Source organism: Corythoichthys intestinalis, chromosome 6, assembly GCF_030265065.1.
Source record: "Corythoichthys intestinalis isolate RoL2023-P3 chromosome 6, ASM3026506v1, whole genome shotgun sequence".
NCBI lineage: Eukaryota > Metazoa > Chordata > Actinopteri > Syngnathiformes > Syngnathidae > Corythoichthys > Corythoichthys intestinalis.
The window spans coordinates 54,523,976-54,546,951 of NC_080400.1; the positions used below are offsets into that span (position 1 = coordinate 54,523,976).

At 38.5% G+C, this 22,976-nt stretch overlaps 1 protein-coding gene across 7 annotated transcripts in view; it reads left to right on the plus strand.

Annotated features, from left to right (window-relative positions):
* gria4a (glutamate receptor, ionotropic, AMPA 4a) overlaps positions 1-22,976 on the plus strand; it is a 334,213-nt gene that overhangs the window by 108,663 nt on the left and 202,574 nt on the right. For all 7 annotated transcript variants that reach the window (XM_057839069.1, XM_057839066.1, XM_057839067.1 and 4 more), the window contains exons 4-7: positions 7,523-7,575; positions 9,646-9,777; positions 20,645-20,698; positions 22,157-22,315. In XM_057839069.1, coding sequence (XP_057695052.1) covers positions 7,523-7,575; positions 9,646-9,777; positions 20,645-20,698; positions 22,157-22,315 — 398 coding nt within the window. The remainder of the gene's footprint in view (positions 1-7,522; positions 7,576-9,645; positions 9,778-20,644; positions 20,699-22,156; positions 22,316-22,976) is intronic.

A 22,976-nucleotide genomic window follows, 5' to 3' on the forward strand; every position in this document is an offset into this window, starting at 1 on the left:
TATGCCTGAATTTTGGGGGGCTTGGAACGGATTAGGAAATTTCAAGTTATGAAACTACTTCCAGAACCACTTACTTTTGCAAGTAGAGATACCACTAGAAGGTCAGTTGGATGCAGACCAGAGACTTAGTTTGTGGAAGTTGTCAAACAATTTTAGAAGCGGACTGTTCCATTGTTTCAACAGTGACCCAAGTGGTCAAAATACAGTGGGGCAAATACGTATTTAGTCAACCACTAATTATGCAAGTTCTCCCACTTGAAAATATTAGAGAGGCCTGTAATTGTCAACATGGGTATACATCAACCATGAGAGACAGAATGTGGAAAAAAAAAAAAAAACTGAAAATCACAGTGTTTGATTTTTAAACAAGTTATTTCCAAATTAGGGTGGATATAAAGTATTTGGTCAATACCAAAAGTTCATCTCAATACTTTGTTATGTACCCTTTGTTGGCAATAACGGAGGCCAAACGTTTTCTGTAACTCTTCACAAGCTTTTCACACACTGTTGCTGGTAATTTGGCCCATTCCTCCATGCAGATCTCCTCTAGGGCAGTGATGTTTTGGGGCTGTCGTTGGGCAACAAAGACTTTCAACTCCCGCCACAGATTTTCTATGGAGTTGAGATCTGGAGACTGGCTAGGTCACTCCAGGACCTTGAAATGCTTCTTACGAAGCCACTCCTTTGTTGCCCTGGCTGTGTGTTTGGGATCATTGTCATGCTGAAAGACCCAGCCACGTCTCACGTTTCACTCAAAATCTCTCGATACATGGCTCCATTCATTCTTTCCTTTACACGGATCAGTCGTCCTGGTCCCTTTGCCGAAAAACAGCCCCAAAACATGATGTTTCCACCCCCATGCTTCACAGTGGGTATGGTGTTCTTCGGATGCAATCCAGTATTCTTTCTCCTCCTAACACGAGATCCTGTGTTTCTACCAAAAAGTTCTATTTTGGTTTCATCTGACCATAACAGATTCTCCCAGTCCTCTTCTGGATCATCCAAATGCTCTATAGCGAACCGCAGACGGGCCTGGAGTGTACTGGCTTCAGCAGGGGGACACTTCTGGCAGTGCAGGATTTGAGTCCCTGGCGGCGCATTGTGTTACTGATAGTAGCCTTTGTTACTGTGGTCCCAGCTTTCTGTAGGTCATTCACTAGGTGCCCCCGTGTGGTTCTGGGATTTTTGCTCACTGTTCTTATTATCATTTTGACGCCACGGGGTGAGATCTTGCATGGAGCCCCAGATCGAGGGAGATTATCAGTGGTTTTGTATGTCTTCCATTTTGTAATAATTGCTCCCACAGTTGATTTTTTTTTTTTACACAGAGCGTTTTACCTGCAGATTCAGTCTTCCCAGCCTGGTGCAGGTCTACAATTTTGTCTCTGGAGTCCTTCGACAGCTCTTCGGTCTTCGCCATAGTGGAGTTTGGAGTGTGACTGACTGAGATTGTGGAAAGGTGTCTTTTATAATAATAATGAGTTAAAACAGGTGCCATTAATACAGGTCACGAGTGGAGCCTCGTTAGACCTCGTTAGAAGAAGTTAGACCCCTTTGACAGCCAGAAATCTTGCTTGTTTGTAGGTGACCAAATACTTATTTTCCACTCTAATTTGGAAATAAATTCTTTAAAAATCAAACAATCTGGTTTTCTTTTTTTTTTCCCCCACATTCTGTCTCTCATGGTTGAGGTTTAACCATGTTGACAATTACAGGAGTCTCTAATCTTTTCAAGTAGGAGAACTTGCACAATTGGTGGTTGACTAAATACTTATTTGCCCCACTGCATCCATCCTTCAATTTTCCATATTTTCTTCTCAATACTTTGTCAGACAGAACAATAGCTACTTTAGTTCCAAGATCAAAGTAAGTGGTGGTCTAAAGCTTTTGGATAGTATAGTTGTAGTTTAAAGAAATAGATAATTTTGTTTTTGTTTGATGGTATGAGTCAATCAATGATAATATCTTTTATTTCTGTATTTCATCAGTTTTACCTAGTAGTGCATCTTGTCGAGATAAAACAACGCAGCACTACAAACAAGGCCTGTTATTTTCATCTACACTCCTGAAGTCCTCTTTACTCAAATGTCAAATAGTGGGCGCTAAATAATGTGTTCACGCTAACAGTTTACTCGCGCTGTTTACAGTCAGTGCGAGAGTGGCGGGGCTTATCTCAAGTCTGTCAAATCATGTTGCGTGCACACAGCTCCCACAAACACACAAAATTAATGCTTTTGCCAGTTTGGTAGACTTAATCATGGGTGCATTCCGTTAGTAGATAGGATTTCATAATTGTTAGCGAGTGTAATTTTCACTTGTGCTCTACATGCACACACAACTATTTAGTTGTCATGTACGAGACGGAGGACCCAGTTGCGTGTTGCAGACACAGGATTTTGTTGATTTTGACAGGCAAAGGAAACAATCAGGTCGAGCGGTAGTGGCTAGTTGGCATGCAAACATATGCTGAATCGCTGACGACCTGATGGATGTTGTCTGCTTGAGGCTTATATAGTGTTCTCAGTTGTTCTTTGTGACATAATAAAGGGTACACAGTAACATGTGACGAAAGCTTTGTGATGCATGAGTTCATGAGTGTGATGCAATATGCTGAAACATTAATAGCGGAAACATTAATACATGACATTAGTTACTGTATATATGCTCGTGTCTGTATAGCATCATGCAACCATTGAATCACGCCCCTTAGCAAAGCATTCTTTTTTTTTTCTCTCTCAAAGAACTCCAGAATTTTTCCAAACACAGGAAGAAAAGGTCAAATGTGATCCGCGGTCCCATGTTATAGAAATGTTGTGTGGAGGTGTGTGTGTGTGATGCTCTCATTGGGCCAAGCTGTCTGGGTCTGTATCCTTGTTGATGGCAGAAGAATGTGAAGAGAGAGATTGAACACAAGAGTCAGACAAGTTGGCTAAGCAGTCAGAAAGAAAGGAAGCATGAATGAGAGGTGTGATATGAGGTGGACAAGTGTACAAGTTGATAGGAAGGAAACAAGTCTGGTCGTTTGTAGTTACCAATCCAATAAAACCAAGAGTGATGGAAGAAAAATATTTTATTCATAGTAATGGAAACCTTAAAATATGCCATTTAGGAAACAATTATGGAATTTGGTAACACTTTACAATAAGGGTTCCTTAATTAACATTAGTTAATGTATTTTTAGACAACAACTAATGTTGAATTAACATTCAAATGAGCCAAATAATCCCATATCTGACATTAATTAATATATTCATATTAGTTCACGCATAAGATTTCACATTGAATAATGTTTTACTGTTTTCAACCAAATATGCCAAGTCTTTGGTTGTGATTGCTTCAACTTCATTCATACGAACTAATAATGCTTCAGCATATCTGCTACCCAAGGGTAAAGTGTGGTCCCCTTTACAGTAAGGGCCCAAAAACATTCAGTAATGGTAATTTACAGTTAAGGGGAGGGCACTTAAGCATTTATAATTTCTTAGTTAAGGGACACATGTGCTACACTTTGCAATAAGGGTCCAAACAGTATTCAGTAGGCGTTAACTATGGTTAAGTAATACTTATAAGACACCAGTACGCATATTTTAAGATTAATATTAGGTAACTAACGTTAAATAATGCCGTACTTAAAGTTAGGTTTGCAGCACCCAATGATCCAATGTGCTAGTATTTGAGTGTGCTGTATTTGTTTTGTTGTCTTATCCATTCTCTGCCTATCGCTTAGGTTAGTATTATTGATCCCTGTCGACCTCCTATCACAGACCCATTGTGTTATTCCCCCTTTTTCGCGATCGCATGTATTTTTGTTTGTATTTGAACTTATGCCTCTGTTGTTTTCTGCTTTAAAGTACAACCTTGTTTCCGCAGTAGCGGACCCTAACATCGGCAACAAAATAAACCACACATTTCCGAAGATAGACGATGGACTCTTCCTTGGCTCTACGATCTCGTAACAATTTAATTTTGTTATATTTTCTGTTCAGTTTAGCTATTTCCAGCTTGCTATATTGATGTTTGTTTACCATTTTTCGTCTCGCTGCGATGAGAGAGGAAGTGACGATCGGCCCGCCATGATATTTACATCATCAGCCATCGTGCTGTCACCCAGGAATTTAACGCCTGCTTTCACGCACACCGCTTCCCGGGAAAGTCCTGGCCATTATACTAAGACTCTACCAGTGAAATGTCGGCGTAATCTCAGTGTCAGTCGACCCGGGAAATTGTTTTCACATACAACTGCTGCACGGTTAAATCCCGCGATATTCCCGGTGTTTCAGAGTGTGTAAAAGGGGTTTTACTCGGACCAGTATACATTAATAACTGCGTATTAATGCACTAATGTATATGTGAATTGATGTACTGTATTTCATTACATTATTTTTTTAATGGTACTTAACCATTAGTTTATTAACTGCCTGGTTTTCCAATAACTAATGTCAAATGTCAAATAATATATTAAATAAGACGGTGTTTTTTGCATTGAAATAACACTGAAAAAGTGGGAGTCGTCTTATATTCGGGGTCTAGACATTATACCCATTCATGACGCTAGATGGCGCCAGATATCAATTAACCAAATGCTGAACTTGAGGAGCAATGCTCTGTCATGATAGATCTCAGCTACTCTCAAGTTTAACCAGTTTGCATTATTTTATTGCAGTGGTTTTCCTTATTCAGATTTGTTTCAAGACTACAGTTACAGTTAGACCTCACTTTGATGGTAAATGCAGTTATTACAATTTTGTTGTTTTATCACAATAGATTGGTTTATTTACATTTCAAAAACCAGAAGCCATTCATTTACGAATGTGATTGCACTTTAGTTTGCATATTTAAATGTTCAGATATTAAAATTTGAATGAGGCAAAATAACATGATTTTTCTCTCAAATATATTGTTATAATCATTTGTTTCGGATGTACTGTAATTATTTTCTGTATAAAAATTAATTTTGTGTTAAAAAAAAAAGTTTTCAAACTTGTGTCTTGAAAAAGAGGGGGTCGTCTTATAATCAGGGCTGTCTTATATTCGGGCCAGTACGGTAATTAATGTTAGATAAGGTATTTTATGACTTATTATAATGTTAATTGAACATTAGTTATTGTCTAAAAATGCATTAACTAATGTTAATGAATGGAGGGGCCCTTATTGTAAAGAGTTATCTTTTCATTAAAAAAAAAAATCATTTAAATGGTGCAATGCATTCTTGAAATCTGCTGTTGACCACTGTTGAAAAAAATTTGGAATTTTCTTAAAATGCGTATTGGCAGACATGAGTAAGTGGCAGCACCGTGAGACAGTGACCTTGAGCAAATAAACACTATGCCATTTTACTAACCGTGGTGAATTAAGGATGAAATTCTCATTATCCCAGCAGAAAGGTTGCAGCATTCAATGAGGATTCTCAACAGCAAATTTCAAGAATGCATTCATACAGGAAGATGCCATTTAAAGAACATCATTTAAGAAAATAAAATTCCATCATTGTTTCTTAAATGGCATACGTATTTTAGCTTTTCAATTACTTTGAATAAAATATTCTACGAATAAAACATTTTTCTTCCATCACTCTTGGTTTTACTGGATTAAAAAGTATAAAAAGTTCCCATTTTTTTGGCTGGTCACCCTGTAAAATATAAGATTACAAATGTCTATTGATATCCAGTGGCATGAACTAGTAGTAGGAGGAGAATGAAAGGGTTGTGGGGGAAATGAAGGGGAAACGCAGTAAAGGATGAATGTTTTGGCCAAGCTGACTTGGCTAAGGAATTGTTCCTTATTATAGGTTCCCATTAAGCTCTGCTAGCTGGTAATGTGCTGTAAAATAGGCAGAAACATTGTGTTGGTTTCACACTGCTGTTTTCAAACTTATTACTGTGCTCCACGCATGCACGCAAAAACAGTTGCACAAACAGTGTATATATGATAGCAGTGCAACAATTAATAGATTACTTTTTTCTCAGTCACCCAGGTCATGCTACTTCACAAAGGTTGAATTTGGACTTTGTCGAATATGTTATTTCGCATGCATTTCAAACCAACACACTTATAGTAAAAAACTGTTACCATGCAAACATGGTCATTTATCAACTTTTTTTTTTTTTTCATTTGGATGTAAATCGCAGTGCGCACATGGACACTTTGATCACTAATTTAGAGCACCAGTGACAAACCATTCATTTTGGATTTGGCCCTTCATGTTCTGATATGAATATATTTATCCCAACGATAGAAAGAATGCTGCCTTCATTCTAACCACTAGCAAAGGCGTAAAAGTATTGAATGTAAAATCTGATTTGTTAATAAAAAAAAACTGCCATTGTATTCTATGCCAGTACATGGTGTTCTGAAAGCCCTGGGCAGACGATTCAAATGGAAGCAAATACAGTTCAATCTGAAATTAAGATTGGACCCCAAAAAAAAAAAAATTCTAAGTACATGGAAGCTAGTCAACCAGACATATGCCAACGGCTGTTATAAATACAGGGCAAAACATTAGAAGGATACATTGTTGCTGTCTGCTAGTGTAATTCACTATATTGCGGCCATGCGCTTCTAGGAGTGCAGTAAACAAGTATTTGAAGGTGAAGTACGTAACCTTGCTGCAGGTACTTAAACCTTTTATTTATTTATTCATTATTTGCAAAGTTCGTAGTGAAACCAATTTGTAAGGCAATGTAATTCTTGTCCCAAAAAAGAAATGTACTCTACCTTGGAGAGCATGTATGACGTTGATCATCTGGAGCACCACGTTACTACTTCCACGTGCTGTGAGTACAATGTGTTAACCAGCAGGATGCAGTTACTCCAACGGATCTCAATTAGTGAGGTTTGATTAACGGACTTTTGCAAAGTGTGCACTGTGAGCGATGTCTGAAATTATACAGAGCCAAAATGCACTTTTCCCACACTCATTAATAAAATGACTCATGAAGCAAACCACAAGGAAAGCAAGGCAAGTTTAAAAAAAATTTTTTTTAGTTTTTTTGAGCTAAAAAAAAAAACACCCCAAACCAAAAATACTATTTCTCAAAACTTGTGATTTGTTAGATTTTTTTTTTTTTTTTTTTTTTACTTCATTTAGTTTGTTTACTGAATTACACCAACAAAAAATTGAAACATCCATTGAAATCTTGTATTACTGCCTAGTGTTTACAGTCTAATAATGTTTGGCACATCATTATGTCCCGATGTACTTGATGATTTGGTCAAGAGAGGATTGTTGCTAAGGATGCTACGGTAAAGTGCTTTACAAGACATCAGGGTATTGCTTCAGTAAATGAGATGGGTTGATGAGTCTGCTGGATATTAATGCACACCTGCAAGCACTTTGCTGATATTGCCAATCTGCGCACACACTGTGGTAATTGTGATGAAATCCAACATTTTCTGAACACTGATGGGAATATTAAGCATTAAACATTTTTGTAAAAACACCAAAACATAATTGCTCTACATCTCAAGCAGCTCTTCCATTGCTCATGCTCATTTTCCCTTCTTGATTTTCTCAATTGTCTAGGTTATGCCATCCTGCAGGCGATCATGGAGAGAGCGGGACAAAATGGCTGGCAGGTAAGCAGCCACAAACATATGCACACACATGCTGGAAAGTTCCCAAAATAACACACATGATGCGGGGTGAATCAAAAAGGGTTTGCATGACTGTTCAGTCATCTACATACAGTAGGATGCAAAAGTATCTGAACCTTTTAGAATCCCTCACATTTCTCAATAAAATCACCATCAAATGTGTTATTTGTCAAAATCACACAGATGTAAAAACAGTGTCTGCTTTAACTAAAACCACCCAAACATTTATAGGTTTTCATATTTTGATGAGGATAGCATGCAAACAATGAGAGAAGGGGGGGATAAGTAAGTGAACCCTATGCTAAAGGAGACATAAAGAGTAATTGGAACCATTTTTTACCAACCAATTTAAGTCAGGTGTGTGCCCTGTCATTGATGAGTGGTTTAAAGCTGCCCTGCCCACTATAAAACACACACCTGGTAAGAATTGTCTTGATGTATGCATTGTCTGATGTGCATCATGGCTCGGTCAAAAGAGCTGTCTGAAAACCTGCGATCAAGGATTGTTGATTTGTATAAAGCTTGGAAAGGATACAAAGCCATCTCTAAAAGTCTGGATGTTCATCAATCGATAGTCAGAGAAGTTGTCTACAAATGGAGAGAGTTTGACACTGTTGCTTCTCTCCCAAGAAGTGGCCGTCCAACAAATATGACAACAAGAATTCAGCGCAGAATACTCAGAGAGGTTAAAAAAAAGAACCATAGAGTGTCTGCTAAAGACTTACAGAAATCACTGGTACAGTCCAATATCTCTGTACACATCAACTACATGTAAAACTATAGCCAAGAATGGTGGTCATGGGAGGACTCCACGGAGGAAGCCACTGCTGTCTAAAAAAACATTGTTGCTCGTTTAATGTTCGCAAAAAGGCACTTGGACACTCCACAAAAGTTTTGGCAAAATATTTTGTGGACTGATGAAACCAAAGTTAAATTGTTTGGGAGTAACACACAACGTCATGTGTGGAGGAAAAATGCTCACCAACATCAACACCTCATCCCCACCGTGAAGCATGGTGGGGATGAGGATGATTTGGGGCTGTTTTGCTGCCTCAGGGCCATTTTTCAGGAAAACCTGACGCCGTCTGTCAGACAGACAGGTGAAGCTAAAAAGTGGATGGATGCTGCAACAAGACAAGGATCCAAAACACAGAAGTAAATTAACTTCAGAATGGATTCAGAAGAACAAAATAAACGCTCTGGAGTGGGAAAGTCAAAGTCCAGGCTTGAATCCCATTGAGATGATGTAGAATGACCTAAAGACAGCGTTTTACCATCAAATTACCATCAAATGTGATCTGATCTTTGTCAAAATCACACCACTGTGCCAGTGATTTCTGTAAGTCTTTAGCAGACACTCTTGGGTTCTTTTTTAACCTCTCTGAGTATTCTGCTCTGGACTTTTGGCGTCATCTTTGGTGGACGGCCACTCCTTGGGAGAGAAGCAACAGTGCCAAAGTCTCTCCATTTGGAGACAACTTCTCTGACTGTCGATTGATGAACATCCAGACTTTTAGAGTTGGTTTTGTGTCCTTTCCTAGCTTTATACAAACCAACAATCCTTGATCACAGGTCTTCAGACAGTCCTTTTGACCGAGCCATGATGCACATCAGACAATGCTTCTCATTAAGACATTTCTTACCAGGTGTGTGTTTTATAATGGGCAGGGCAGCTTTAAACCACTCATCAGTGATTGGGCACACACCTGATTTAAATTGTTTGGTAAAAATTGCTTTCAATTGCTCTTTAAGTCTCCTTAGGCAGAGGGTTTACTTACAAATTTCTCCCCCATCTGTCATCGTTTGCATATTATCCTCATTAAAATATGAAAACCTACAAAGGGTTGGGTGGTTTTAGTTAAAGCAGACACTGTTTTTTCCACCTGTGTGATTTCGACCAAGATCTGATCACATTTGATGGTGATTTTATGCAGAAATGTGAGAAATTCCAAAAGGTTCGGATACTTTTTCATGCCACTGTACACTTCATCTTTATTTATTCTGCAGTCTTGTTATCAAGTTGCACACAATTTGTTTCTCCACTAACTTCAGGTTAGTGCAATATGTGTGGAGAGTTTTAACGAGGCTGGATATCGCCGACTTTTAGAGGACTTGGACCGACGGCAAGAGAGGAAATTTGTCATTGACTTGGAGCCGGAGAGACTACAAAGTATGCTGGAACAGGTAACGCCAATGTAATACACTACAGTATTTACATAAGACATTAATGCCACAACAGGAATTTATTTTTTCATTAATTGTAAAGACACCTTTAGCAAAGATAGGAAAGGAGGCAAAAGAAAGGAGGGTTATAACTCACCACCCTCTATGGTAGCCATTTTTAAAGCAACATACAATCAACAAAATTGACAAACTTCACAATGACGCTTTAAAGCAGGGGTCCCCAAACTTTTTCCTGTGAGGGCCACATAAGTTTTCCCTTCTCTGATGAGGGGCCGGGGTCAGTTTGTAACAGAAAAAGTGTGACGATTGCAGGAGTGCCTAAATGTAAAAACTTATTGTTTTTCAGAAAGCCACAATCAAATAACCCTTTCTGGATTCGTCACGGAACAAAAGTAAATAAAATAAAATTAATAATATAATATAACATAATAATAATAATAAATAATAATAACACTATTAATCAAATAGATAATAACCAAATAACACTCTCTGAGTTCTTCACAGAAAAAGGCCAGAAAATAAATAACACTATTGAGGGGGAAAAAAAAAAAAAAATTCAAAATGCTCTCTGGTATTGTTCAGGGGGCCGGACCAAATGTGGAGGCGGGCCGTAATTTGGGAACCCCTGCTTTAAAGTGTTCATGCTTGAACATGCTTTATTTATTAAATTATTCACGTCCAGAGATAAAAAATGCCATTTGGGTCTCTGTCCATTCAAAATTGATGATGTGTGGTCTACTATCACCTTAAAGTTAAAGTAACTATTTAACTCACAAGTGTAAAGGCCTTTTCACACTATCGTCAGCCCAGTACGATGAACGGTTCACGGTAAGCACAAAACGGGAGGAGCTACGTAGCCTGAGGTAGACGCTGTCAGCATATTTACTATATTCCAAAGCACCAATGCATTTATTTTTCATTGTTGCACAAGAAAACAGCAATTTTTCCTATTTCAGAGAGTCGGAGGCATTATAATAGCTGTGTAAAGAGTTTTGGTGGGAAGGTGATTAGTTATTGTTGTTGTTCGTGAATTACATTTCCACACAAATGCGCTTCACAGTACCATTTAGCTTAGCAAGGAGACGTATGACAGTCATTTTTGAGTGTCCCAGAGCTCACGAAAATTTTAAAAAGAGCATTATCAAGGTCTCGGGATTTGCGTATATCTGTTCACCGAAATGGCCTGATAGCAAAGATATAAGTACGCCTGCCCCTCTGCGATTGAATGCGATGTTGACGGACAAGAAGAACAAATCCCCACCCCTTGGTAAAAATTCACTCAAGACTTCGCTCCGTCGAAAAAGACCGCCGCCGCTGTCGCCGAGAATTCCCCCCCCACATCCACATGAAAGGGGTTGCCGCCAATTTTCCCTTTAATTTTTCATGTGTCTGAGCAGACACACAAGCTCCCTGAGCACACTGAGGACCACTGTGAGCAACATCAGAAGTGTACGCTGCGGCCACACACAACAGTATCACGCCTGTTCAAAACCTTGGATCATAGCAAGTTACATGGCTTATTAAAATAATGAAAATGCAACAGCAATTTACATTTGTTTACTTTTAATACGGTATAATTGATTTGGCCCACTAAAAATGAAAAAGACATAAGTCTCATTGTTCATGAGATGTGTAATATGTAATATGTGAGTCCTAGTGACACAACAATACGTTTCTGTTGAATTTTAATTTGTTCACTGCATCGATTTTCTTGTGTGCCGAGTTTGTACAAGCAGTGAGCGATTGTGCACGCGCACAGCTTAGAGGGAACACTGTTTGCCGCTGAACCCTTCACACTAGTCTGCAGCTAGTTTGAAACGGCCTTAAAACACTATATATACTCCTATAAATAATAGCTTATTAAATTATCTGTTTTAGTAAACATAAAAGTTTACCTGGTCAATTTGAATTTTCACTCCCTGTATTGACAAATCAAGGCTGCTTGACGTCTACTTTTCACACACGAGTCTAAATTGTCGTCTGTGAAGTGAGAGTGATGTGTTTCATTGATTAATCAATCTACTAGGGCTGTCAAAATATTAAAAATTTTAATCGAGGTAATCACAGCTTAAAAATTAATCTTAATTAATCGCAGTTCAAACCATCTCTAAAATATGCCATTATTTTCTGTAAATTATTGTTGAAATGGAAAGATAAGACAAGACGGATATATATACATTCAACATACTGTACATAAGTACTGTAATTATTTATTATAAAAAGTAAATCCACAAGATGGCTTTAACATTATTAACATTCTTTCTGTGAAAGGGATCCACAGATAGAAAGACTTGTAATTCTTAAAAGATAAATGTGAGTACAAGTTATAGTAATTTTATATTAAATCCCCTCTGTATGTTTTTGTTTTAATAAAATGTGTAAAATTTTCAATCAAAAAATAAACCAATAGCTCGCCATTGTGGAAGATAGTGATTGAAATACACAACAAGGTGTCAAGGGTGAGCTTTAAATTGATAAGAGATCTAGCCAAGTTTTTCTACTGTGTTTTCCCCCTCGACTGAAACCGTAGTTTCTGGGTTCATTGTACCTTACGTTCATTTGAGTGTTGACTTCACAACATACGAGACCTCTGATAGTTTGTATATTGTGACTAAATATTGCCATCTAGTATATTTGTTGAGCTAAACGAAATGTTTGAATAGAGTTTGACCAAAGTCTGAGTATTATTTTGCATAGCTATTTTGATTGGGAATGCCAGTTCTCTTTGCATTGAGCGCTTTTCTTTTTGTGAATTTTTTTTTTATTTTTATTTTTTTTTTTTGAGAGGTAGGAATATTATTTTTGTTTTGTTGTGCTTTTAGTAAATGATACTGTAGCGACTTAACTGTTCTGCCCAAATGCATGATGGGAAGTTGGGCAACCATGACTGTCAGTGGTGGCTGCAAATGGTATATCTTCTCTGCGTTGTGTTAAAAAAAGATTATTTCCTGTCATTCTTCCCCGCGTTGCTTGCCACAATAGTTATACTTGTTGTGGAAGAGATGCCAAAGCTTATGCTAATAAATAGCGCTGCCCCAATGAAGGCCTGTGTCCACTCCACTTGCTTGTCTCTGCCTCTTAGCTCTCAATATACATAAAACGGCTCACTTGTTGTCTGTGTACGGAAATGCATGAGTGGGTCGTTCCGCGAATGCGTTAAATGTGTTAAATATTTTAACTTGATTAATTTAAAAAATGAATTACCGCCCGTTAACGCGATAAATTTGACAGCCCTACAATATACTGTACATGAGTTCATGTAGTATACAGTATTGAGCGTTCAGTTCTCTTTGGAAACATCAAGAAATCAGAGAGCCAGGTTTGTACATCTGCGATCGTGATGCATATTTGGAGTGACAACACACCTGCCTATTGCAACATGAAAATGAAAAATTTGCAGATATTACATAGTTGAACCTTATCTAAAACCCCTTAAACTTTAATAATTCAGGGGGGAAAAAGTTTTACAATTGCCCAACAAGATAGACTGTCACCTGAAAATGAATAATTACAGCCATTAATGGAGGAATGGCACTTTTCCATTTTGACTGCCAGCTAGTTGTCAGCTCCGGGCAACTTGTGGCAGGATGACCTACATTGCTTGAATTAATCAAGACAGACATTTTTTTCTGCCATTAATTTGAAAATAGAGAAAACAAAACAAACAGAAAAAATATAACAAGTGCATCAATAGAATAGACTATGAAAATCACACGTTCATTTCCAGGGAAATTCATCAGTCCCATCTGAAGCAGTCAGGCCAGTAAGCATGCGCCAGCAGTGTGGGAAGCGTCAGCCTTATCATGTTATACAATGCTGGCAGACTTTTATTGCAATCAAGTTCAATCAAGATCATTTCAGCTGTTAATTTTTGCACTACAGTAGTTGTCATGCAAGCATGGTGGGCGGGGGTCATGTTTTTTCCTCTTTTTTTCCTAGTAAGAGATGAAGTTGGTAGAAAAAGTTGGAAAACACACACAATAAAGTGTTCGCAACCGCACACACCAACAATTACTGCAGTAAAGGAAGGTGTGTGTACGAGCATGTGTTGCTCGACTAATGTTTCTTTGCTACATCCTATTGATTCTTGCACTTACCAACACATTCGATCCACTGTTTGTACTTGTAACACACTTAAAAAGGACTAACACACCTCTGATGCGTACTGTAAATTCAATGATAATACTGATACTGTATACGTGAACCTTGTTTTACTAAAATACACATAAACTTTAGCATTGACATGTATGTATGTAGTCACTGAACTACACACACAGACATGCGCGTGCACACATACAAGATTCCACATCGCAGACAGGCAGACTGCTTTTTAATTGGACTCTGTAGTGAGTGAACAGACAGACGGCGATGCACACAAACACACATTAGTGTTTACAACAGACACAAACTCGTGTCACAATGGCCTCTACAGTGCCTGTGTTGGCTAGCGTCCCTGCTCTGAGACACACTGCGCTGTTTGTCAGGCTTTGCCAGCTGCACTGCGTGCGTGCGTGTGGGTTTGTGTGTAGCTGCTGATATGTGAAAGAAATAGAAAGAACTGTCTAATTATTATTATGTAATAGACAGAGGCGAGTAGTAACGCGTAACTCCGTCACATTTATTTTACTAAGTTTTTTTTTTTTTTTTTTAAAGTACTTCTAACAGTAGGTGTACCACGCCATATTCTTTACTTACATAGATTACATTTGTGAAGAAGAAACGCTATTCTTACTTTACTTTACTACGCTACTTTGGGCTACACTAGCGACGTTACATTTTTCTTCTTTACATCTTAGATTTTCTTTATGTTTGCAAGAGATGGCCACAGTGTCTCCATCAATTTCACTGATCAGACATTGTGACAATAATCACATGAGCGCATTGTCCCACTCAGACATATCTCACATGACCACACGCAAGCTTGCAGTTGGAAGTCCTATGATCACGCCGGCGTGTTCAATCGAGTGGCATCTTTAAAGCATCGTAAAAAATGAGCATTTTCACATAGAGCCTCGCCCAAAACATTAATTGAAAGCGGGGACTTCAACCTCACAGTTTCTATTTGGCGCAAAGAGACCATGGAAAAACGTATATATGTTCGTTTTAATTTCATGGAAGGAAATATGTTTTCTCAGTAGAGGGTACTCATGCTCTTTGGATGTTTTTTGTGCATTTTTTTTGGCCTAATATTTGTATTATTAGTTTTTTGTTATTTGTTTAAGTAATAGGTTAGAGTACAGTATAATAATAACAGTTAATGCAGATGATGTGCTGAGGGAAAAATACCATTGTTTAAAAAATAATTGTATGCAGTTAATCATTACTTGAATATTCTTTTTATCGGATACTTTTTTACTTGTACTTGAGTACATTTTTTGGATGACAACTTTAACTTGAGTAATATTATTTTGAGTTAACGCTACTCTTTCTTGAGTAAAGTTTTTGGCTACTCTATTCTACTTTACTCTGGAAATAGAGGTTTCCTATCATGTTAACACAAGTTTTTGTAATTGAAAAACGTATTCATTGTGTACAGGTCATTCCCAGGTTATGAACGAGTTCCGTTCCTACGCTGGCGACGTAACCCAAATTTCCGCATAAATTGGAATTAACCCTTGAAGTACCCCTAAATACCCCCTAAATCTCAAAACAACTATCCAAAAACATGTATTATACGTAGTGGAACTGTCCTCGCCAAGATGTTGGAGCTAAGTTCTAGCTAGATAGATAAACGCTGAAATGACGATGTGAGACGTCCGTGTGGTTTGCTGACTTTATTTTTTGCTAATGGCATCAACACTTGCAGAATGAAACTAAAATAAAAATGAAATAACAGTAAGTCTGTTTCATCTTTTTATTAATTTAAGTTTATAACTAGCTTCTGGGACAGCAATAACAATCCACACAGCCCATTAGCATATATCAGCTAGCATCTGCACATCATCAAAAAGATCACATAAATTCTCCCCAAGTATTCAACCACAATTAAAAACACCGAACAATAAACAGTACAAAAGGTGTTATATACAGGTGTTGTCTCTGTGAATGCGTCACAAGCAACAAATGTGCACGCAGGCTCTTTACCCTCTCTCACTCGGCTGCACGACTGCTTCGTTGGAGCAAATGCGCTCTTCCTCGTCTGTGAATTACTCCATGCTTTACCCTTCCTGCGCCAAAATAAAAGGAAAAAAAGTCAACATTAATGTTTTTCTTAAAAAAGACTGCAGACAAAATGGGGAACGAGACACCGGCATCGTAAAGTAGAATCACATAAGTCGGATACGTCGTAAACCGGGGACTACCTGTATTGACATAGCTTGCAGAATGTTGTGCACAGTATCATCATTTGCATTTGCTTAACAATTACAAAAGTAGTTTGATCCAACAGTCATGTGCAAGTAGAATCACGTTAGATTTATGGACATATCATCAAGCTTGTGGAGCCTACAGTATCTTATCGGTGCTGAAATCAGTAGCCTATTTGATGCATAGCCCACTTTGGCGTTTCTCTCTACATAATTTTATTTGTTTCAGAATGTGAATGTCCAGTTAAAATAGTTTCTCAATGTTGAATGCCCAGCTGAAACTGTTTCTCAATGTTACTCTGTGAAATTGACGTTATACTGTCAAATATTGCCTTGCCGACTACTTCATAGTCAATCCACTTTTCAAAATAAAAATGTTCATTTTCATATATCATTCGAAAATGGTAGGAATCGGGTTGCTCTGTGTGTTAAAAAAATAAACAAGGTACAAGCCTTAAATAACAGTGATTGTAGAAGAATTAATCTTACAGGATTGCATCTTGAGTAGGCTTGTCAACCGTCCCTTGTAAAAACGGAATTGTCTGGTATTCAAAAACAAAAGCACGTGTTCCGTATTAAACTTACAAGGGATGCGGTGTGTCCCGTATTATCATGAAAATCGATGGTTGTGTTTTATTTGTAGAACTAATGACTACTGTTAAGGTACTTTTCAAGAATAAGCAGGGGAACCCATTCCCGTGCCTCACCTGCTTTCTGACCAATGAGCTGACAGAACTATGGAAATCCCGCTCCTCTCATTGGTCAAGGAGGCACTGTAGCGTGCCATGAGGAAAATGGAAGACGGTATAAGAATGTGGGAGATAAGAAATTTAGGTGAAGCGCGTGTAAAAAGCATGTTCAAATTGATGATCATTTGTTATCTTGCTCTACTCTGTGTGCTTTATTTTCACTTTTTGTAATATATTATGTTCTGTTTCATTTGCATTCCACATTACATTTGGAGTGATTATTTGCGAAACTGTTATTGCTGAGGGGAATTTGCTCAGGACCTTAAGGATTAAATTATACAGTTTTAAACTTAGCATTACGATAATTTAATTATTTTTATTGTAGTATTTTTTTGTATCAAAAATATCGTAATTTTTAGACTATAAGCCACTGTTTTTCCCCTCATTTTGAATCCTGCCTGGAACTCCAGACTCACCACTGTTCCAACTATAGAGTCTGGAGACTGTTCCACGGATCAAATTCCCAGGGCGGAGCAAGCCACGGTAAACAAACAGCGGAGTGGACCAATCAGCCACGGACTGACGTGACGTTAGTAAAGTGACAATAAATTCTAGCGTGAGGACGTAAACATACGAGGAGAGCGGAGAACAGAGACGTTTATTGAGCATGGCTAGCGCGAGACAGACTGTTGGTTTTAGCGACTCAATGTGTTTTTGGTCATTTAAAACTGAATTTACCCCACTGAATTTATAGGAACATATTCTCGGCTCTCCCGACCAGGGGTCGCGTTAACCGAATATTTTCCGTCGTTGACCGGTTTTTTAAAACGGTGACAGAAAAAACTGAAGTCCATCCGTCATTTTGACAGGTTGCAATTCACACCCCAGAACACAGGATGGCGAGTGAGCATATTAATAAGCTATTGTCTCTTGATGCATGACGTCGCTGGCCTTACTCGGAAAAATGTCCGAACTAGCATTCAGGCGTAGCAAACACGGAAACGTTAGGAAGCTTTGGAGAGCATTGTCTAAGGCTACGTTCATTCTACAGGCCTTAATGCACGAATCCAATTTTTTCGTGTTTTCCGACTCGAGTCAGGCATTAACTTGACGGTCTGAACGGGACAAGTCGCATAGAAGTGGACCATTTCAAATCCGATCTGGGTCATTTTTTTATGTGGTTCAAATCCGATCTGGGCCACATTTTTCCAGACTGTCGCGGCGGTCTGTACCGTCCAGTGTCCCAAATCCGATTTCATTTGTGCGTTATTAGCACCTAGCTTGCAGTGAACACGGCTTTTGGGGAAGGGCCGGGCTTGACAACAGTCATAAAAAAATAAAAATGGGTTGAGGATAAGCATGAGAATGATCGGTTTTCTCTCTGCTCTATGTGAGCTATATTTCAACATTTCCTACACGGCCGAGAGTCGGGAGAGGGGTCTGGCTGCAGCCCGTCTTGGAGAGTCAGGGCAAACTGCCCGTATGTGTGTGTGACATATACGGACAGTGCGTGCATGCTATCGATCCATATAAACTGTGAATATAAGCCTAAACGGGGATTATTTATGTCTGTTATTTGTGTCCTCCTTTTGAAAAGCAAAACATGATAGCCCTGGAATGACGGATGACTTGTCATTTGTTTTGATGCTTCTGTGCACCGGCGCGTGTCGGACTGCGAATCAGAGCGCATGCGTAATACTTGAATGGTCTCAACGGACAGAGGCAGTCTGAACGGGCACGCCAAAAAAACGGATATGACAAAAAAATCGGATTTGTGCATTAAAACCTGTAGTATGAACGTAGCCTAATTGAATGAGCAGGGACAAACAGCTTGGAGTCAGAAGTACGTGCGCTATTCTCAAACCTGAAGGCACCCCGAGTCTTGGATGACAAATCAACAGAGCAGAGAGTAGACAAAACATGGCTGGTAGTCTCTTCAATTTATTCAGAGTTGAGTAAGTAACGCACCACTTTTGACCAACACTGCTATTGAATATGTCATTATTATCATTTTAAAAATTTAAGTGACGGGCAAAAATAGATTATGACCGGATTTTTATGACCCTGTCAGTCAAAATGACAGACAACGAAAAAGTCTAGCGCAACCTCTGCTCCCGATGTTGCTCGTTAAGACCATGTCACTAAATGACCGAATCTGATTGCACGGACGATTTCGTTCGGGCTCGAGAGGCCAATAAGGAGCTGGGTCTCAGATTCTATATCTGGAACAGCGTTGAGTCTGAAATTTCAGGCTCGCGGCTTACAGTCCAGTGTGTCCTATATGTTTATTTATATGAGTTAATGAGTAACACTTTATTTGACAGGGCGTCATAAGACTGTCATAAGACTTTCATACATACTGTATGACATGACATTGCCATGGGCATTAACGAATGCTTATGACAGATGTCATTAAGTGTCATCCAGCAAATTTTGTCACTAACTCCATTTATGTCCAGCTCGACTCTTTTACATCCTTTCAAAAGTTTTGATGGATATAGATTTGCCAGATGATACTAGCTGACATCTGTCTTAAGCATTCATTAATGCACATGACAGTGCCATGTCATAATTATGACGGTCCTATGGCAGTCTTATGATGCCGCTGTCAAATAAAGTGTTACCGGTTAAAAAGTTTGATGTAAATATTCCATAATACAGTGAACACAGCTGCGACTTATAGTCCGCTGTGGCTTATCTATGAACACATGCTGTTTCCGTGTCAAATTTGGTAGCTGATAGTTAGGTGCGCCTAATAGTGCGAAAATTACGGTACAGTGATCCCTCGCTACTTCGCGCTTCAAATTTCACGCCCTCAGTCCATCGCAGATTCTTTTTCCAATTAAATAAATGAAAAAATAAATACAGATGAGCTGTCCTGAGCCGATCACATCGTCTCTCACTCTCCCTCCTGCTGCTCTTTGTCAGGCAGTGCACTGCAGTTGCTTATTAAAGTTAACGATGATGTGACATACGTTTAATGTTTGATCCTGCCACAGATGATTCAAAGCTGAAGCTATAAAGCGCTGCATGCTTCAATCATCATTTAACTTGTTAAACAGTTGCTGTGGCAACTCATTGTGTGTAAGTGAGCAGCTTGAGCGAATTTGAGTGGACTCAATGAAGCATTTCATAAAGACAGAAATAAAAAGAAATAATTCGGTGGGACAGTAACATGTTTAAAACTTATAATTATTAATTGCTTAAAAAAATTCTTAATATATATACAGTATAAATATGTGTAAACACATATATGTATGTATATATATATATATATATATATATATATATATATATATATATATATATATATATATATATATATATATATATATATATATATATATATAATAGTTTTTTTTTTTTTTTTCAAGTTTTTTTAATCATACTTTAGGGAAAAAACAGAAAAAACATGTCCTATATGTATCTCTTTCCAATGCTAAATCAGCGCTACTTCGCGGCTTTTCACTTACTGTATCCTGACGGGTTCTGGTCCTCATTAACTGTCAAAAATGAGGCCTCACTGTACATTGCTGATATTTATTGTTTTTCATGTACTAATATCACTCAAATATGTACCAAAAAAATTAGTTTTGAGTAAAATTATTGTAATATTATATTTATAATATAAAAAATCTACTTTTCACATACAAAATAATAATCAAAGAGTGACGTTATCAGGCCGGCTGGCTCTCCCAATGAGGTGTCCCTAATTTATTTTCAGGGCGTTGGCAACCCTAATCTTGAGTGTTCATAGGAATATACAGTATCTGAAGTGCAACATTTACCAGCAACCAGTTTTAATTAGACTAGCATTGTCGACCTAGCATTTCATAATTGTAATGTATTGCATTTCTGTCAATCTTTCTTCAGGCAGTCAGTGTGGGAAAACACATAAAAGGCTACCACTACATCATAGCAAACCTGGTAAGACATCTTAAACACCTTGCTGGCATTACACTGTACTTGTATCATATTTTGCTGTTGCAATATACAGTGCTGCTCAAAAGTTTGTGAACCCCCTCAACATTTTGGAATTTTCTATTATTTCAACCTGATTTCCTAATCAATCAATTCAGTAGTTTTTTTTGTTTTGTTTTTTTAACAGTTGTGTTGTCGAGACTAAATTAAAAAGAGTTTTCATCAACTGATGTAGGTGCAAAATTGAACTGTTTGGTCACAACCAAAACCGCCATGTCTGGCGAAAAGTCAACACTGCATACCACCAAAAGAACCTTCTCCCAACAGTGAAGCATGGAGGTGGGAATGTCAAGATCTGGGCTTGCTTTTCATCCTCAGGACCTGGACAACTCCACATAGTCCAGGGAATCATGAATTCTGAGGAATATTGTCAAATCCTAGAACATAACCTGACGCCATCTGTTTTGAAGTTAAAGCTTGGCAGAAGGTGGATCATGCAACATGATAATGATCCAAAGCATTCCAGCAATACAACCAAGGAATGGCTGAAAAAGAAGAAGATTCGTGTTCTGGACTGGCCCAGTCAAAGTCCTGACCTAAATCCCATTGAAATGCTGTGGCGGGACCTGAAGCGAGCAGTTCATGCCAGACGCCCATCAAACCTCTCTCAACTGACTGCGTTCTGCAAGGAAGAATGGGCAAAAATCCCCCAAAGTAGATGTGAGAGGCTGATTAGCCACTACAGAAACCGTTTGGTTGAGGTAATCTCTGCAAAAGGAGGCGCAATATCCTATTAACTGAAGGGGTTCACATACTTTTGCACACATGATATCTGAGTTTTTCTTAAATCAACCACTTTTGTTAAATAAAGAATGACAATATAACTATTTCTTTTGTTTCAGTCCATTATTTGGAATGTCAGTATTGTGGATTTGGGTATAACTTAACATTTAATAAGTTTATTTTAGTTTTTTTTACAAAAAATCTGACCATCGCTGTGGGGTTCACAAACTTTCGAGCAGCACTGTATTAGGGGTGGGAGCTCAATTGCCAGAATTGATGTCATTGTCAATATTGATTCATAATATGCTGCATTTTGTCACTTGTTCCAGTCAATTTAGCAATGCCTCATTTAATCTCAGTCATTCCCGCTAAGGCTACGAAGAAGAGGTCAAGCAGGAAAAGGCTCTCGGCACTTTTAGCAATTACTTTTCATCAGTCCAGTATTATTAAGATATGTTTCTACCTTGTACTGCACCTCGTTTTACCACTTTATTGCACAGGGTTACTCTGCTTGAAATCTTATGAAGCAGCAGAAGCGGTGCCATATTAATTAGGGATAAATAGTGTCGATCATCTGTGAGAGTGTGATAACTATGATTAGCTGACACAAGAGCGCTTCTAGTACTCATAAAAGGGAATGGATCATAATGTCTTCCCCCCTTTAATTCTCCTGCCTTCCAGGGGTTTAAAGACATTTCTCTGGAAAGGTTCATGCACGGTGGTGCCAACGTGACTGGTTTCCAGCTTGTGGACTTCAGCAAGCCCATAGTAATTAAACTGATGCAGCGATGGAACAAACTAGATCAGAGAGAATATCCTGGATCAGAGAGCCCACCCAAGGTAAGAGATATTTCACTCTCCCAAGAAAAAGAGATTTTTGACTACTAATATAATCAGGCTAGGTTCATACCGCAGGTCTTAATGCACAAATCTGATTTTGTCGTGTTTTTCCGACTCGAGTAAGGCCATTTCAAATTCGATCTAGGTCACTTTTGTATGTGGTTAAAATCCGATCTAGATTTCCAGAACCTGTCATTGTTCTGAACTGTCAAGTCTCCCAAATCAGAATTCATGCTGCAATTACGTCAGCAATGAGCGAGAGGGGCAGGTAGGGTGGCAGCGATGGAGGTGTGCATTAGCGTTGGCACCGAGCTTGAACTCAGCTTTGAGGGAGGAGGCGGGCTTGACCACAGTCATAAAATAAATAAAATGGAAAAATAGGATAAGCCTCATACTGCTCGGTTTTCTGTCTGAGCGCCAAATGAGCAATATTTCAACTTAAATGGTCCAGAGTCCAGGCAAACTGACCGCATGTGTGTGCGTCATGCATGCACAATGCGTGCATGCATTCTATCAATCCTTGATAAACTTGGAATATAAAACTAAACAGGGATTATTTATGTCTGTTATTTGTGCCCACTGTTTGGAAATGAAAAGATGATCACACTAGAATGACGTAGAGCCAGCATGTGTAGTGATTTGTTTCGATGCTTCTGCGCAT